The following is an 18,400-nucleotide window of genomic DNA, read 5'->3' on the forward strand; positions in this document are numbered from 1 at the left end:
TATTATGATGCTACCAACATAATAAGACGCAACCATCCTGCAGATTCTGAGATTATTGTACAGGAACAAATGACTTGGTAACTTGGCTTTGTAAATTAAGTGAGATAATGACCTTGTAATTAGCACTATCTACTGAAAAAACAATGATCCAAGAGTCGATTCCCACTAAATCGATCATGTTAAACACATCTAACGGTTAATACGTTCCTTAGGCACACTTTTTCGTTAGGTCTCGTTAGGCCCCTTCAAAAATCGTAGTTTTAAATATTTTTTCTCAGGTCTAACACCATAGATGTGATCTATAGGTTTTGTTTTGGGAACCAGCTTTTGGATAGCTGGAATCTGATATTTTTAAATGTTTTCCAGGTGATCCAAAATCAATGGCTATGAAGGTATCATTTTTTTTTCTGGCTCCTAAAATCATGTTTTTTCATCAAAAAACCAATGATCCAATAGTCGATTCTCACTAAATCGATCATGCTAAACACATCTAACAGTTCAGATCTATCATGAAACACTTAAAACCTATAGGGTAAAACAGGGCAGAATGATAAATGGGGCTTAATATGTTCAGTTCTCATATATATATATATATATATATATATATATATATATAACACTTCTACGGTAGTATTATACCACCATAGCTTATGGTTGTACCCTTGATTTATATAGACCTAAGCTCCTAAAGGCAAAATCTAACCATTGGATCATGTTTAGCTTATTCTATTTGTTATTGTCACGAGTTAAAGTTTACTCAATTATGATGTTTTATGTCATTTTTAAACCATTCTTATTTTCATGAATTGTTAGCCGTTGATTTTGACTCAAAAATTGAATCTTATGATGCATTAAACATGATAAAACCTTTTATACTAAATAAATCATGCTAAACTCATCTGAATGGTTTGATTTATCATTTGGTGGCTAGATCTATCCAAAGAAGAGTGTGTACTACTGCAAGGTATCATGGTACACAACCACCATATATTTTCCTTATATATTAATTCATGTGTTTTTATGAAATATGTGTTGTATCAGTTTTTTTAGAAGCTCGTACCAATAATTCTTTATGTGCTTCAAATAAATATGTACCTCAAACTTTTTAAACCTTCAGATACCGATACACATACCAGTAGCAATACCATGTACTTGTATCTTGTACCTGTTTCTAGCAAAATTTTAAACCTTCAGGCCTTGTGTGGTGGCTCGTTCCCAGCGTGATTTGGGATGGTGCTGCCACAAATTACACTGGGCCACCAAAAAAGAGACGCGGCAAACGCGCGAAACGGGAGGGGGGTGTAGACGTAGGGGTGCAAAACTAGCCGAGTTAACTCGGGATTGGCTCGAGCTCAACTCATTTAAGCTCGGCTTGAACTCGTTCGGGTAGATAAATGAGTCAAGCTTGATCAGGCAATCAAGCTCGGTTGAGCTCGATTAGCCCGATTAAGCTAGGTTTGTTGAGTTATATAATGCACCCACTATAGTATATGAATAATTTGTGTTTGCAAAGTAATCACATCAGAAGGGTTTGCTTAGGTGGGTACCAAGGAGGTTGGTAGTTCAAAACATATTGTCTTCACTACACTTTTAACTTTTTTAAAATAAAAATTTCTCAGCTTGAACCTAGCCAAACTCGAGTTTGACTCGAGCCAAAATTGAACAGCTATTTTTTTTTTTGAATGAGCCGAGCCAGCCTAAGCTTGGCTCGTGTGCACCCGTAGGTAGACGTTTGGAATATGGGAAGCCATAGAGAGACGTTTTTAGAAAGAGGGAGAGGAAGAGATATTGTAAGAGAGAGAGAGTTGGATAAGGAATCATTTTATGAGGGGATATATATATATACATATGTGTGTGTGTTATAACCATTTTTAAAATCTTCTGTTTATATAGAAGGATTGGAGCGGTTCAGGATCATGGTGAAATGCCCCTTATAAATTCAGATCATGCATGTAATTGATTATCTTCAATCTCACATTTGTTTCTAATTTTAATGCCATGGCCTCTTTATTACGAACCGTTAAAGAGAGCACCTCTCTTAACCAGTTTAAATACTTCCATAGTTAAAAGATTATGATCACTAACTTTCAGTATCAACGGTCAAGGCTTAGTGAACGTTATGCATGGGCTGGACAACTCGTTGCATAACTGTAATTTGTGGCTATTGAGAGAGAGAGACTATAAACATCAACATTACTAAAAGGGTCAACAAACATTGAACTCGATGGCAACGCAAAACAGGCCCAGACAGGCCAAGAGCACAGAAACAAAACTAAGAACAAAAAGAAACAAAAATCAGGCTAGATCAGCCTGGTTCAGGGCGACAGAAAGCGCTGAAGATCGAGGATGGTAATGCGCAAAATGACTTACACATCCGCCAAAATATAATTTACTAATTTATTGAAAACTGTCGAAACTTGCCAAAAAATGGCATTGTTGCGAGTCATCCAAACAGCCCACTAGAATGAGAGAAGCCGCGTTCTCCAAATAATCCGCCAATGCTTGCAAATGTGAATTGGTTGAGGGCCCTACAAAAGGTCTACAGCGAACGATTGTTGGCGCACGTTAACGACAAGCTTATTCCAGGTAACCTTAAAGAGGTTCTGAAAAATAGGGCACTCCCAGAAAATGTGAAACACAGATTCTTCGACTGCCTCGCACAAAACACATTTACTGAAAAGATGGAAACCGATAGATTTGAGGAAGATGTTCGTCTGCACCCGTTCGTGAAGCATTAGCCATGCTAGGAAACACGATCGAGGAGTAGGTCTCTTGCCCCAGATAAGGCGCGCAGGGAACCAATCCACCCCCGAAGGAAGGAGAGAAAGATAGCAAGCTCTTGTGTGGAAGGAGTTGTTAGGGGCGAGAGTGCGGCGAAAGAACTGGGCTTGAGAGACATCATCGCACTCATTAGAAATAGTGACAGACCAAGCTTGGATCCACAAGCGACGCAGTTGCGAAACGGTTGGCCGAATCGTACTATGGTCAACAAACAACAATTCAACCGATTCGTATTTAGCAAGAAGAAAGCTTGCACAAGGGGACCCTGGTTGGTACGCAAGCCAGCTTTGCTTAACGACGAGAACAATACTTCTCAACCTGGAATTTGGAATCCCTAACCCCGCCCTATTCTGAGGAAGCATTATAGATTCTCAACCCACCAGGTGACGCTTGTTGTTAGTACTTGGCCCAGACCAAAGAAAATTCGTCAACAACCGAGAGAGCTTCTTACTGACCTTCATAGGCATCAGGAACATAGACATAAAGAATTATGGCATAGCATTTAAAATGTGCTTGATGAGAGTAAGTTTACCAGCGACGGAAAGGTAGGATGTTTGTCAGGCCGATATTTTAGTTTGAACCTTTTGAAGAATTGTATTTCAGGCTGCCGATGGGATACGCGAGATCTGTAGCGGCAGACCCAGGTAGGAAAAAGAAATTTCCAAAATAGCACATTCGAAAATCCACTAACCAATCGCCAGTATAGAAAGAGCGGCATTTATCATGGACAAACAACACTTATCATAGTTCATAGATAAACCGTTGGAGAGAGAGAGAGACGATTTTGACATTAAATCGTAACTTTTGGGTTTTTAAGAAATTACAAAGTGCCATGTAAAGAACACTTCATTTCTTGAAAGATATATTATACACAAATGCTCAAACAATTTTAAAATGGCATTCTTATGACACATGCTAATAATGTCAATTAAAAAAAGTTATAAAGCGTCCAATTTTTGGCACTTTATGGGCGTCAAAAACAACCAGTTTGAGTATAGCCCAATTCAAGATCCAGCTGTATCCAAATCCATTCATTGTTATGCCATACATGTGCAAAATTCTTACATCATTTGATACATTAAGGGCACGTTTGCTTAGACCTCTGAGAATTATTTTTTCCTGTTTTGGTGAGAATCATTATTAGAAGCAAAATTTCAGGTGATTGCAAACGTGAGATTTTGGTTTCCTTTCCTTTGTACGAGGGAAAAGCCTAACTCTGGGACAAAATGAGTCACAGTGATTCAAAATCACCACTCACTTTTGGGAACGGCTAGAGGAGATGTCGTAAATGTAATTGGACTTGAAATTTATGGAAACAAACAAGTTGGGTTGGACACCTAGAGGGGAAAAAAGGCATCCTACAACATAGCCTAAATGATAATGTCAAAGCATTGGGTTCTGTGTGAACAGGAGACTCACCCTCTACTGGGCCATGGTTCTGTCTTGGTAATCAACACTATGAGTGCTACTTTCAGATGACAAAAGAAGTAAAAAAGTCGTTTGTCTTTCCTACATGCTCTGGTTCCTTCGTTTTGGTTGATTTTCTGATACAGTGCTTCAATGGTGCATAGTATATTTAACTGGATAGTGTGTTACGAGACATCATGGTCAAAGATATTTTTGTGTGACGTCATTGTCTCATAACACTAAAATTCCTTCTGTGGCTTTTGCTGTTGGATCAGCAGAATCACCAGGTCCAGTTTGCGATAGGAGAGGGATTTTATGTTCTACTGATTGTTGGACTGAATTTTTTTTCTTGTGTCAGATTATAAAACGCTTCAAGGGGCACTAACCAGGCTATGTAGGCAATGCAAATGAAATGTTCTCCTTTAGCCATGTGGAAGATGTAGTCCATGGACATTTAGCAGCTATGGAGAGAGGGAGAGTTGGCCTATAACATTACTGCAATTATCCTTGGAAGACACCAACGGGGGCTCCGCTTGTCTGGTAGGAGTAGTTAGTGATAGTAGTCACCTTGTGTTGGGACGTTGCAAGTTCGAACCCCAAATGGTATGGTAGTATAACTGGTAGGGGTCTACCTAACCCCAACTTTCTCTGTCAAAAAAAAAATATCCTTAGAAGACCTTTTTCAGTACATTGTGGTTGGTAGAGATCTATGGTTGGAATAGTGCCTTTTGGCCAAAATTCCTTTTATGAGTTACTAGTGAATATCATATTCTCTAAGAGTTTTCTTTTCTCTTGAGATTTGACTTGCTGGTGCATGTCATGAGACACCAGTGAGTACAATTTTTTTGAGAAAACCCAATTATAATCCAAGAAATTAAAAAGGAGGGTCTTGTTGATTATAGCTTGAATGACTCTCCGTTGGATTAAGACTCACCTTGTCACGTAAAGAAGTTTCTTTTGGACTCTTGTTTAGAATCTCATGGTATAGAAAATAAAGACCATCTGAAGTCCCTTGATGGATTTTTGGACTCTTGTTTAGAATCTCATATGATATCGAAAATAAAAACCATATGAAGTCCCTTGATGGATAAAGACTTTACCTATGAGAATTATAAACATCTTTTGAAAAGGTAGAGGTACATATTTGACTTAAGAGAAAAAAAAAAAAGAGAAGGAATCTCTTTCTTTTGGTTCTCTCTTGAGAGATAAGAGAGAAAGATGGTGGTTTGGATATCTTGAGTGGTTCACCGGTGTTTGAGTTTCTCTTGAGTTTTGAGAGGAGTGTGAGAGAAGGTACAAGCTTCAGAGGAAGGTTTGGTCTGCACGCATCGATCCTCTTGGTGGGTCGAACAACAAGTGTGGTTGTTTTCGTTTGTATCTTTATTTGTTCTATCTTATATCAATAAGTGATTATATTAATAAATACTCTCGGTACTCTCCTTGTAGATATAGGTGATTTTGCCAAAGCATTTAAAATCTTCTTATCTTGTAATTATTTTCTTTTTTTATGGTTTTATTGTGATTGTTTGTGTTCTTTAACCGTATCAATATTAGATCTGACCTAGTATGATCTTAGGCACAGGCCCCAGAAACACAAGTGGTATTAAAGCTATTGGTTGTAAGAAAGATCAGATATGACCTCAAGGGTGATGAATATTAAGTTTGAAGTATAAAAATTTGATGGCAAAGAAGGGTTAAGGATCTACTGATTCAACATGATGTTTACAAGGCAAGAAAAATGAAGGAAACTTTATTCCAAGTGGAGTAAAAAGTTGAGAAGAAAGAAACTGGTGATATTTTTCACCAAGATCTCCTTAGGTTCAGTTACGGAATAACTTACCGCAAAAGGTAATTCAATTTTAGAGAAATATTTACTCAGACTCATGGGCAATATGCACGGGATGATGTAATAGTGTATGTTTTGTCAGCTAAATACACAAGTTTGTGCATGAGAAATATGACTTCTACATATGAAAAAAACAAATCAGTGAAGATTGCAGAGTTCAGGATTGACCTCAACTTGGTCCCTTTTATGAGCTAGATTACTTGGGCCCCAAGGAGAATATGTGTTTAAAGAAAGTTGGTTAGAAAGCATTCAAGCCAAAGTGAAGAATATTGATTATGGCTTGAATGAGTATCTATTTAACTAGGACTCACCTTGCCACATAAAAAAGTCCCTTTTGAACTCTTGTTTAAAATCTCATGTGATATGAAAAATAAAAACCATATCAGGTACATTGATGGATAAGAACCCTACCTTTGAGAATTATAAATAGAATGTGTACTTTCTTTTGAAAATGTGAAACAATACTTCTTGGCTTGAGGGAGAGAATAAAGATAAGGTATCTCTCTTTCTTTTAGTGTTCTCAAGGAACGTAAGAGAGAAAGAGGGTGGTTTTGCTCTCTTAAGTGGTTGACCAGTGTTTGACCTTCTCTTGGGTTTTGAGAGGAGTGTAAGAAAGAAGGTACCAAATTCTTCTTGATGAGTGAGAGGAAGCTTTGGGCTGCATGCATCGATCATCTTGATGGGTCGAACGACAAGTGTGGTTGTTTTCGTTTGTAACTTTATTTGTTTTATCTTATATGAGTGACTGATTATATTAATAAAGACTCGATACTCTTCCTGTGAATGTAGGCAGTTTTGCCGAACTATGTAAATTCTTTTGTCTTGTGATTATTTTGCTTTTTTCTGATTTTATTGTGATTGTTTGTGTTCCTCAATCATATCAAATCCGACCTAGTATGTGTTAAAATGTAAAACTGTACATATATGTATATATAATAATATTATATATATATATATATATAAATACATTTTTCATTTCTTTCTTTTTTGTAATTTTTTTCCTTTATTTTTATTTTTTGTCTTTATGTCATCTAGTTCAGTTTGAACTAGAATGACTGTTGCTAGTCAAGTCCTGTCCAGACTTGACTAGCAATAGAGCTGTTAGACTGACCCAGTCCAACAGCTCTTAATAGAGCTGTTGGACTGTGCCCAACAGCTCTATTGAGTCCTCTTTCAGCTGTGTATATAAAGGGGTGCAGCCCCTCTTGTATTTTACTCCAATGCTTCTTAAGCAATTGGTTTTTCATATCAATAAAGAATACATTTTTATTTTTATTTTGTTTCCAGTTATACCCTTTTTAAGGGTTATGCTTTAGTGTCATTCTTGACACTTGCTCTTGTTAATCTAAGCTCGTGTTTCGAAGATCCCCATTTCATTTCATGGTATCAAAGCCGCGGAAGTACTAAATCTTGAGGAAAATCTACCTCGATTTCCGTGCCCGTTTGCAAAAGTGTTCGCCACTTGAAGAGAAGTGTTTTATCACTTCATTGGAGAAGATTTCACATCTTGTTGTATTGTTTTTTTTCTTTCTTTTTCATTTTCCTTCTTGTTTCTCTTCTATCCCTATTCTTTCTCTCCTTGTAATCGATGGATGACAATGATAAAGTCACCATCATGCCTATGAAACTAAGCGATGCGAACTATGTAACATGGGCTTCAATCATGAAGCACCATATATGGGGAAAAGGCTTATGGGGGATTGTGGATGGTTTCGATTCGGAACCTAAGCTATCTCTTACTAAAAAGGAGGGAGATAAAGAGGTGCCTTTATCGGAAGAAGAGAAAATCAAGGCTATTGCCTCATACGAGAAGAAATGGAAAGAATGGAGAATATCTCATGCGAAGATAATGTCATGGCTTATCAATAGCGTTGACATTAAAAAATGCTCAAGTCTTGCCAAATTTGATCATGCCGATAAAGCATGGGAATACCTTAAGAATATGTATTCCCTTAAAGATATTGCACACGTGTGCAACCTCCAAGAAAAAGTTCGAATGATGACACAAGGAGACAAAACTATTCGTGAATATTACAATGGGTTGTCCGAACTTTGGGAAGAACTTTCCCTTTTAGAACCAAAGTGGCATTGTGCCGAAGACATCGAGCTTCGTCAGAAACAACTCGATGCTGAACATTTTTACCAGTTTATCACTGGATTAAGGCCGGAATTTGAAACCACTAAATCAGCCCTACTTCACCGGGGAAAAATTCCTTCTATTGTTGAAACTATTGAAGAGTTAACAATGGAAGAAAATCGTCTCCGGAAAGGTTCTTTAAAAATTGAAGATGATTCCGTTTTAGCCGTGTATAGACCAGAGAATCATGTTCGATCATATAGGCCTCCTCACTTTAACCGACAAAATGGTGACTATGATAAGAAGAAAGTTATTTGTCATCACTGTCATGAACCGGGACACTACAGGCCACAATGTCCCAAACTTAAGGAGCTGAGAGAAAAAAGAGCTGCAATTGCTGGATCGGAGCCTAAAGATCAGGATGCACCTTTTTCCCTTGCCCAACTAATGGAGATTCTTCAGCCTCTCATCAAAGGTGCATCTTCCTCATCTGAAGCTTCAACCGGCGCAGCAGCCTCATCCTTTTCTGATCTAGGTAAAATTTCTTGGCTTCTTGACTCTGGTGCATCTTTTCATATGACCCCAAATAATCAAAGTCTATCCAAATATGTTAAAAATAAAACAAGTGTGTCAAAGGTCTTTACTGCTGATGGGACTTCTCTTGAAATAGAAGGAATAGGAAATTTTGAAAAAATGTATAAAACAAAAAAAAAATTTATTCCAGAAATTAGACATGTTCCCAAATTAAATTTAAATCTTTTATCTGTATCTCAAATTTCTGATTATGGGTGTAATATTTTTTTTTCTTCTCATGGTTGTTGGGTACAGGATCGCCAGTCAGGCAAGCTGATTGGGGAAGGCCATAGAGAAGGAGGACTCTATTACATGGATTTTTTGGAAATGCCGAAGAAAGCTTTTGTTATAATATTCAAAAAATAGAGTTGGAACTGTGGCATAAGAGACTTGGTCACCCACATATAGCCAAAATCCAACATTTTCCAAATCTAGGGAAATTTTGTAACTCTGAATCATTTGATTGTAAAGATTGTATTCTCGGCAAAATGAAAAGATTACCATTTCAGAACAGAACCTTTTTCTCTTCAAGACCACTTGAATTAATACACTCGGATCTTTGGGGTCCTGCACCAGTAATTTCTAAAGGAGGATTTGTTTACTATATTATTTTTGTCGATGATTTCTCCCGACATACGTGGATGTACTTTCTCAAACATAAGTCTGAAGTATTTTCATACTTTCAAACTTTTCATAATATGGTTAAAAACAAGTTTCAAAATGATATTACTATTTTTCGCACAGATTCAGGGGGAGAGTTTTTATCCACAGATTTTCAAAATTATCTTAAATTGCATGACATCACACATCAAAGATCTTGTCCTTATACACCTCAACAAAATGGACTGGCAAAACGAAAACATCGTCATATTATAGAAACCACTAGGACTTTATTAATAGCAAATCAAGTCCCGAAAGACTTTTGGGCAGAAGCTGCCTTAACTGCCACCTATCTCATTAATAGGATGTCATCTTCTTCGTTACAAAATATCACTCCCATTAAAAAACTTATAAACATTTCTCCAGACTACTCTAGACTAAGAATATTTGAGTGCAAATGTTTCATATTTACTGACAAAAATGATAAACTTTCCCCTCGTGCGATTCCCTGTGCCTTTTTAGGATATGCTGAAAACCAGAAAGGTTATAGATGTTTTGACTTCAAAAATAATAAACTATATGTGTCTAGAAATGTTTCCTTTCTTGAAAAGGAGAGCTTCTTTGATTTTAGAAAATTAAAAGACGTCACTGAGTACTCCTTTTTGCTAGATCTAACATCAACATCTGATGAATATGACCTTGACTGTAACTTTGATGATGATCAAAGAATTATTGATCTTAATGTTGAAAATGAAGAAGTTCATAGAGATACTAGTATTCAATATTCCAGGCGACAAGAGTCTAATCCTCCATGTGCACTTGAGAAATATTCTAACATTCCAACTAGACAATCAACTTGAATCTTGAGGCCTCCAGGAAAGTTTGTATCATACGAGTCTTTCTCACCCACATATAGGGCAGTTATTGCATTAATTCACTCATATGAAGAACCATCCACATATTTTCAAGCAAAAAATGATATCAAATGGATAGAAGCCATGAAAGCTGAATTAGATGCACTTGAAAAGGCTTCTACATGGAATATTCAAGATCTTCCTCCAGGGAAGAAAACTATAGGATGTCGATGGGTTTATAAAATTAAAACCAAGAGTGATGGTACTCTTGAAAGATATAAAGCCCGTTTAGTAGCCAAAGGTTATGCCCAAGAATATGGGATTGATTATGAAGAAACCTTTGCTCTGGTGGCTCGTATGACTACTGTCCGAACCTTAATTGCCTTAGCTTCTATAAAAAAATGGTTTATTTTTCAAATGGATGTCAAAAATGATTTTTTAAATGGAAAGCTAGTTGAAGAAGTATATATGGAACCCCCTCCTGGTCTAAGTATTTCTAAGGGTAAAGTCCTTCGCTTAGAAAAAACTCTTTATGGACTTAAACAAGCACCAAAAGCTTGGTATGATAGGTTTAGTCGTGTTATGATTGATATTGGTTTTCAATTCTGTTTAACTGACACTGCTTTGTTAATTAAGAATTCTGATGCAGGGATCATTGTGCTTCTTCTCTATGTGGATGATATGATCATCACTGAAAGCGATAAACAGGGAGTTGAAACAATCAAAACACTTCTTAAATCTCATTTTGAAATGACTGATTTGGGCTTGTTGAGATATTTTTTAGGCATTGAAGTTGCTTATTCTCCTAGAGGATATTTATTATCTCAGACTAAATTTGCTTTTGATATTGTTTTCAGGTCTGGTATTACTGATGATAAGAAAGTCGACACTCCAGAAGTTGTTAATGTTAAAATGAAGATTGATGATGAAGAACTTCTTGCAGACCCTACTCCTTACAGACAGCTTGTCGGGGCACTTTCCTATCTATCCATTACCAGACCAGATATAGCACATGATGTTCATACAACAAGTCAATTTCAACATGCTCCTACTTCTGTTCATATGGGAGCAGTCATGAGTATTATCAGATACACCAAGTCCTCTCTTTCACGAGGACTTTTCTTATCTTCCTCCTCTTCTCTTGATTTAATTGCATATACTGATGTTGATTGGGGAGGTGATCCCAATAACAGACACTCAACCACTGGCTTTTGTGTCTTTTTAAGGGAATCATTAATCTCGTAGAGGTGTAAAAAGCAGCAGAAGGTATCTCTCTCATCCACCGAAGCTGAATACAGAGCCATGGCAACCACGACCATGGAAGTAGTTTGGCTCCAACGACTGCTTGCTGACATGGGAGTTGAAGCAACAAAGGCTTCACAAATGTGTTGTGACAACAAAAGTGCGATCTACATTGCCAGTAACAGAACATTCCACGAATGCACCAAACACATCGAAATGGATTGTCACTACGTCAGAGAGGAATATCTACACGGGATAATTGATCTGCCATATGTCACTTCAGAATATCAGTTAGCAGACTTCTTTACAAAGCCTCTCGCTGCTCCCCGATTTCACTTTCTCTTAGACAAACTTTCGCTTATTGTACCGTAAGTTTGAGGGGGAGTGTTAAAATGTAAAACTGTACATATATGTATATATAATAATATTATATTATTATATATATATAAATACATTTTTCATTTCTTTTTTTTCTGTAATTTTTTTTCTTTATTTTTATTTTTTGTCTTTATGTCATCTAGTTCAGTTTGAACTAGAATGACTGTTGCTAGTCAAGTCCTGCTCTTAATAGAGCTGTTGGACTGACACATTCCAACAGCTCTAAATAGAGCTGTTGGACTGTGCCCAACAGCTCTATTGAGTCCTCTTTCAGCTGTGTATATAAAGGGGTGCAACCCCTCTTGTATTTTACTCCAATGCTTCTTAAGCAATTGGTTTTTCATATCAATAAAGAATACATTTTTATTTTTATTTTGTTTCCAGTTATACCCTTTTTAAGGGTTATGCTTTAGTATCATTCTTGACACTTGCTCTTGTTAATCTAAGCTCGTGTTTCGAAGATCCCCATTTCATTTCAGTATGATCCTGGGCATGGACCCCAAAATCACAACAGGTCTGATATGCATATTGATATCATTGAAAAAATTAGAAAAAATAAAATATTGAACACGCAAAGATGTAGTTGTTAATATATATATATATATATATATATATATATATATATATATATATATATATATTAGTTTTCCCGATAGGGGCATTTTAGTCTCTATACATGTAATTATAATTGTTTATTAGAAACAACTATATTTTTATTTTTATTTTAATTTTTTATTTTATTTTATTTATTTCCATGCCATTGGGGCCCCCACTCCATAGTCGTTGGGAGCTCTCAATGGCCTCCCTTTTGTTTGTTGTATATAAATAGGGGAGGTGTTCTCCCTATTACTCTCAATGCTTTTAAGCATGTTATTAATAAAATCCTATTCTTTTACTTGTTGGTATTGCCCTTTGTAGGCATTTTGTATTGTCCCGTAGTGGACTTTTGCTTATGCACTTTTGTGGTTATATTGTGCTTTTGTAATTGTCTACTCTTAGACTTGTTTGTGCTTTTGCACTTTGTTCTTTGTAATTCTGCATACTTCATTAGAGTAGTATGCATCTGTCCATACCAGATTGTATTACCAAACCCATCTAGAAGTCTGAAATTTGAGTGAGAGATCCTTTAAAAGCTACAAAAACCTGCCAAGGGATTCATCACACTATGCCTAGGAACCACATCATGATTTATTATAAAGAGAATTTGGTATATGTGGGAAGAACAGTGGTGTTTCTTGTCAATTCTTCAGGATCCCATCCTGCAGTCTCTGTCTTATAGGGACATCACTGAATCCTTCTTTGGACGTTGACGTTTTCTTCAAAATAGACGGGAAGGAATTGCAGAAATATTTGCTACCTGCATTTACTATATTGGCACAGAAGCCATGGTTAATACCAACGGGGGATCCACTTGAGGATCCACTTGTCTGGTAGGAGCAGCTAGTGCACGTCACCTTGTGTTGGGACGTTGCAGGATCAAAACCCAATGGTATAGTTGTATAACTGGTAGGGGTCTACCTAACCCCAGCCTGCCTTTAAAAAAAAAAGAGGAAGCCATGGTTCATGCCAAGTAACCTAAACATGTTCACAAGATTATCATTTCCTTGATAAGTGCAAAAGTTTGTGGGCTTACAGTTCTCTAACCTTTTTTGTTTTTACAGCCATTTACATGCTAATCTGAGTATCAGAATGCTAGATCTGTTTATAAAGAGTTAAGAAGAGATAATTTACATTGTACACTGCACTATAAGGTCGGCTAGAATGAGATTCAAGATTTGCTACATGAGTTTTATAGGTGCACTCCTATGGCTCAAACAGACCGAGTCCTTCCCTGTGCAGACAATATGTTATCAATGTCTTGACTACCTTACAGTATCGCCTTCTGTAAGTTGGGAACTTACTAACACTCCTTGTCATTCCCTGTAATCTGCCATCCAATCAATATTAGGACTTTCATTAAAATCCATTGTCATCAGAACAATCATGTAATAGTAAAATGGTTATGGATATGCAATGTTCCCTCACTTCACAGTTGCAGAAAATTAAAAATCCATCAATTTACCATTCTGAAGAAATCAAACATGCTCCTGTTGATGAATATTGCAAAACATATACTGACAAAGAAGACGAAAAAATATGGGTACAAGTTGATGCACATTTTCAGAGGAAAAAAGATAGAAGCTGTACCTTCTACTTATGGCTTGAATCTGTGCATTTCTGAGCATATCCTCAGGAACCATGGAACTATTATCCCAGGCCTCCATTCGTTGAATATTGCATCCAAATAGTGTGAATCTCTCTAAGAATCTAAGTTCACTTTCCACCATCTTTATGGCCTTGATCTGGTCCCTCAAAATAATCACCGGGTTGAAAAACCAATCAAATAGCCGGTCATGCGGGCCATTGAGATGGGTAACTTCAACTCCACCACTCAAAACTAGTCCAGTAGCTCCAACATTAATTGAATATAACAAGTTTTGCAGAAGGGTATAAGATGGCAGACCAAGACCAACAATGATGGCTTGGTTTCTGCTGTTACTCTTGCACCATTCATCAAGGTCAGCCATTGTTAGGGCATTCACATCAATTAATTGCTTTCCTCTCACTTCACAAGCCCTCATCATGTCTTCCCATATCTGTGGATGACAATGATGTTCGAAAGGAAAGAGTCATTATTGTTTTTCTTGCTAACACATTTTTGAGAGTTCAATCAACCATATAAGTTTCAATCTGTCAAACAACTTTAGCAACCTATATATCTAATGCTAATTGTGGAATTCTTTGTTATTAGCATATGGAGAAAACTTTTCTATTACGTTTACAACAAATATTACATCTTCAGAACTTCATACAGTGATTTTCCTATTAAATCTCTCCCAGTATATACTAGTTATTGAAATAGTTCAAGCGCGTAAGTTTAGTTCCTCAGCTAGGTTTTCAGCATCATGTGTGTTGGAGTTTTACTAGATAATCCATGGTATAATATGTATTTTCAGGCTAACAAGTAACAGCATTTCTAGCATAGATCAATCTTTGTAGTGCAAAGTATGTTTTTGAAAACCTTGATGAAAACTTTGCCTGCAGAATTGCTGATATTAAATTACATAGATCTTGGCTTGTAGCAGTGAGAAAGCAGAAGACTCAATTACTTATACAGGATATTTAAAATAGCCTTGCTGTTTTGTCATCACAAGCACCGAATATTGTAAACATTGAATCGGAGTTTTGGATTTCAAAATGAAATAAATGGGGAAAGGAAAAAACAACTGGGCCAAGTGAACTGCAAAGCATACCTGTACCATTTTCACTTCTTGTATAGTCTCTTTGACAGACATCGTAGGAGCTGAACTTGCAATAAGCATTCCAGGTGCTTCGTTAGGAGTGGACATGTTATTCTGCTGATGAAAAGGTGGAAGCAAGCCTCCTGTAGCACGGACAGATCGAACAGAAGAACTTGAGGAGTGAGGGTTTATTTTCTGTCTATACTGGGGCCTGGCAGTTGGCAATGAGTGAACTACTGTAAAATATGCAGAAATAGACTAGTAATTGCATGTTACACAATAAGGCTAGCATGAATGTGCTTTGTGAAACCCATCAACAAGTTGAAGGTATAGTAAGTGAAAGAAACAACTTCTAGATTATTACTTTGGTAGGCAGGATCCCTCCCTCAGATAAAGCCAATCATTGGTATACTCATCAAATTCTGCTACCATTGCAATCACATAAGCAATACCTCTCCTAAAAGATTTTTCCTGCACCAGATACAAAATGTCAGGCAATTGGTGAAGCATGAAGCAGAGGAGGATTGCAAGAAACATATAAACATGAAGGGTCATATGTTGAAAAGAAAAGGTAGAGGAAGACGGAGTGGTATGTGCTGATACCAACCTGATAAACAATTATTGAACCATATAAGCCTATGAATATGCTTGAGAAAATGGCCAGCACAATGCTCCCAATGACAATGAGTGGCCACAAAAGGATTATCAAACCAGCGATAGGCACGCATGCAGTTTCCAGGAATGGGCCTTCTCGGCTCACTAGATCATGTAACAACCTCTGCCACCCCTTGAAGAGCATGTATGGGCTCTTTACCACAGATATTACAGTGAAAAGAGGAATCTCTACGACTAGGCCAGTCAAACCCACCACGATACAAGCTGGTACTACCATCAGCCTGCAATGATGTCAAACAGAAATTGCATTTATCTCTAACATTCTAGTTTTTCGCAGAACTAAATAGCCAAGCAAACATCAGAAATTGAAGTAATCCAAAGTTGCATGGTAACCAATGCAGTTTAAATGTATTAACATGATTTTCAAGTCAGAATGTGTCCAATATGCACTAGTACCTCCCAAAGCAGCCCTAAAGAGTTCTTATCATTTCCCTAGGGCTGTTACTCTAAAACTAAAATCATATGCAAGCAAATTAAAGATCCTTTAGCTGATGCATATTCAAGAATGATTCTTGAAAGAACATTATTTGTTTATGGGTGAGATCCTAGGCCTTTGAGGAGGTTGACTTCATTAGGGATGGTCCATTGAGGAAAATAGTGTCTGACAAACTTGAGTAACAAAATCTAATCTCAATTCTGCATTTTCTTTGAACAATTCTGTTGAGCATTTGGATTCTTCTCTTCAATTCATCTCTTTACAGCCTTTTGGACACCAAGCCTTGTGTATATGTCTGCTCGCTATTTAAGCAATGAGAAGTGAAAATTCAACTAAAGCAACATAAGAGGAGGGTGAACAGGAATCAAACCTGATGGTTTGAGTTTCATCTGAGCCATTTCCTTCTTGAACCTCCTTCAAGAACTGGGGATATGAGTGATAGCAAACATCGGCAAAATCGCGGACGACGGTGCAGCTAGCACTAATGGTACTCCAGGATCCATCCTGATAAAGAATCACATTGGTTTTTTCAACATAACAAATACCACCATCTCAGAAACTGATTCAAGGCAAATCCACATCTCTCAAAAATTTTACCATGATGCAATGCAAGAATTTCCTCGACTCCCCATCATGTCTAAAGGCCTCAAACGTTGCCACCCAGGGCGAAAAGAATCCATATCCAATTCCAACCAGGACAGTACCGGTGACACCCAAAACCAGCCACAGTGAGAAGATGATTGGCAGAGCAAATAAGATGACTACTTTAAGTGCTGTACCGAATCTATTAGTCCTGGAGTCCAATTAAGAAAAACCAATATCTAATTCAGAAGATGGAAAAAACAATAATACAAACTTCAAAATTTTGCAGAGGATTATAAGTTGCAGATTTCCATGGATGGCTCACCTTATAACAGCATAAACCGTCCATAGGACGTGTGCAGGCAATAGGCCAAAGAGCACCCCTGCGTTTCCAATAATCAACAAAAAAGATGCAACTGGACCAACCAATAGGCCTGGGAAAATAGAAACAAGCATGAATAAACATGAAGAGATTTAAGCATTCAGACCAATACAAAAACTGATAAAAGAATTGAAGTGGGGCACCTTTCAAGGCACCCAAAAAAAGAGCTGCAAAGAAGGCAAACAGAACATAAGCGATCTGAACGTATTTAGTCATAGAGGGAGGACAAGCTTTAAACATCATAAATGAAGAACCCATCTCATAAAACCATGAACACTCATCCCAAGAATAATAGAAAGCGTCTGTCTGTCTCTCTCATGCATACACGACTGTCAAATGCAATGGGGTGAATTTTGCAGGAGGCGTGGAGGACAAGAAAAGAGAGAGAGAGAGAGAGGAAGTGGCGGGAAACAAAGGAGGATTTGGCCAAAGCAGAACCAACGAGAAAGCGGTTAGTCGAAGGGAAGCAAGATGGTACAAATTGCTGTATCCATAATTTCATATATATGAGAGAGAGAGAGAGTCCGGCTCTTTTTTTTTCCATAGAACTGGTACAGCTCCTCGTGATTCCAATGTGTCCTCTCAATCTTTTGATTCAAAGGAAGCCCGCCAACTTTTCTTGTTACCGCGGTTCATGTGGGTTTGACTTCAAACCAGGCCCAACCCAGTCAAAAAGGATGGGCTTGCTAGGTCACAATGTTGAGATGTGTAGCTTGAACGTGTTTTTGGAGTGAGATAGTCTTTTTGTCTTTGGTAACCTATGATAATGAGTTTGGAAAGAAAAAATATGGGAATTTTTTTGAATGTTAAGGGAAATCATAAAGAAAGTGATGGATTCTCTTTTAGAAAGCACACAAGAGATAAAGAGGGAGAAAGGTTCTCTCTTGAAAAAATAGTACCGAATCTCTTAGGTGAGAGAGAGAGAGAGATGGGGGTAGGTCTCTCTTGAGTGTGGCCTTCTTTCGGTTTGAGAGGAGGTGAGAGAGTGAAGATAGACTCGGCGCCTTGAACAGGTTTAAAGAATCAGTAGTTGGACTACATGCAGATATTCTAGTATTATCGTCCTCAAAATCACAACACACAAACACACCCAATATGCTTGGATAATATCAATTAAATGTCATTAAGAGTCCTGATGTTTACTTTGCATTTGCTTCTTGGTGGAAACTGCATCATTTCCATGGAAAAAACATGGAATTGAGTGGCATTCCTGTGGACCCCAACTTTTTACCCCCTCCCCCAGGTGTTATGTGAGTTGGCCTTGGATTTTCTTCAGTCATGTCCTT

At 37.4% G+C, this 18,400-nt stretch overlaps 1 protein-coding gene across 2 annotated transcripts; it reads right to left on the reverse strand.

The window, feature by feature from the left end:
* Positions 1-13,331: 13,331 nt before the first annotated feature.
* On the reverse strand, positions 13,332-17,586 carry LOC149812211 (putative membrane protein At3g27390). Of its 2 annotated transcripts, XM_089993437.1 has the most exons (9): positions 17,258-17,586; positions 17,058-17,166; positions 16,748-16,943; positions 16,521-16,654; positions 15,647-15,935; positions 15,404-15,510; positions 15,052-15,250; positions 13,946-14,394; positions 13,332-13,685 (listed from the first exon to the last, which is right to left on the reverse strand). In XM_089993437.1, the coding sequence occupies exons 1-9, from the start codon at positions 17,370-17,372 to the stop codon at positions 13,562-13,564; spliced, it is 1,722 nt and encodes a 573-aa protein (XP_089849563.1). In that variant the 5' UTR covers positions 17,373-17,586; the 3' UTR covers positions 13,332-13,561. The 2 variants fall into 2 exon arrangements, with proteins under 2 accessions (XP_089849563.1, XP_089849564.1); XM_089993438.1 differs by lacking the exon at positions 13,946-14,394.
* Between the last annotated feature and the right edge of the window lie 814 nt (positions 17,587-18,400).

Source organism: Nuphar pumila, chromosome 17, assembly GCF_984573655.1.
Source record: "Nuphar pumila chromosome 17, dmNupPumi1.hap1.1, whole genome shotgun sequence".
In the NCBI taxonomy this organism is placed as follows: Eukaryota; Viridiplantae; Streptophyta; class Magnoliopsida; order Nymphaeales; family Nymphaeaceae; genus Nuphar; species Nuphar pumila.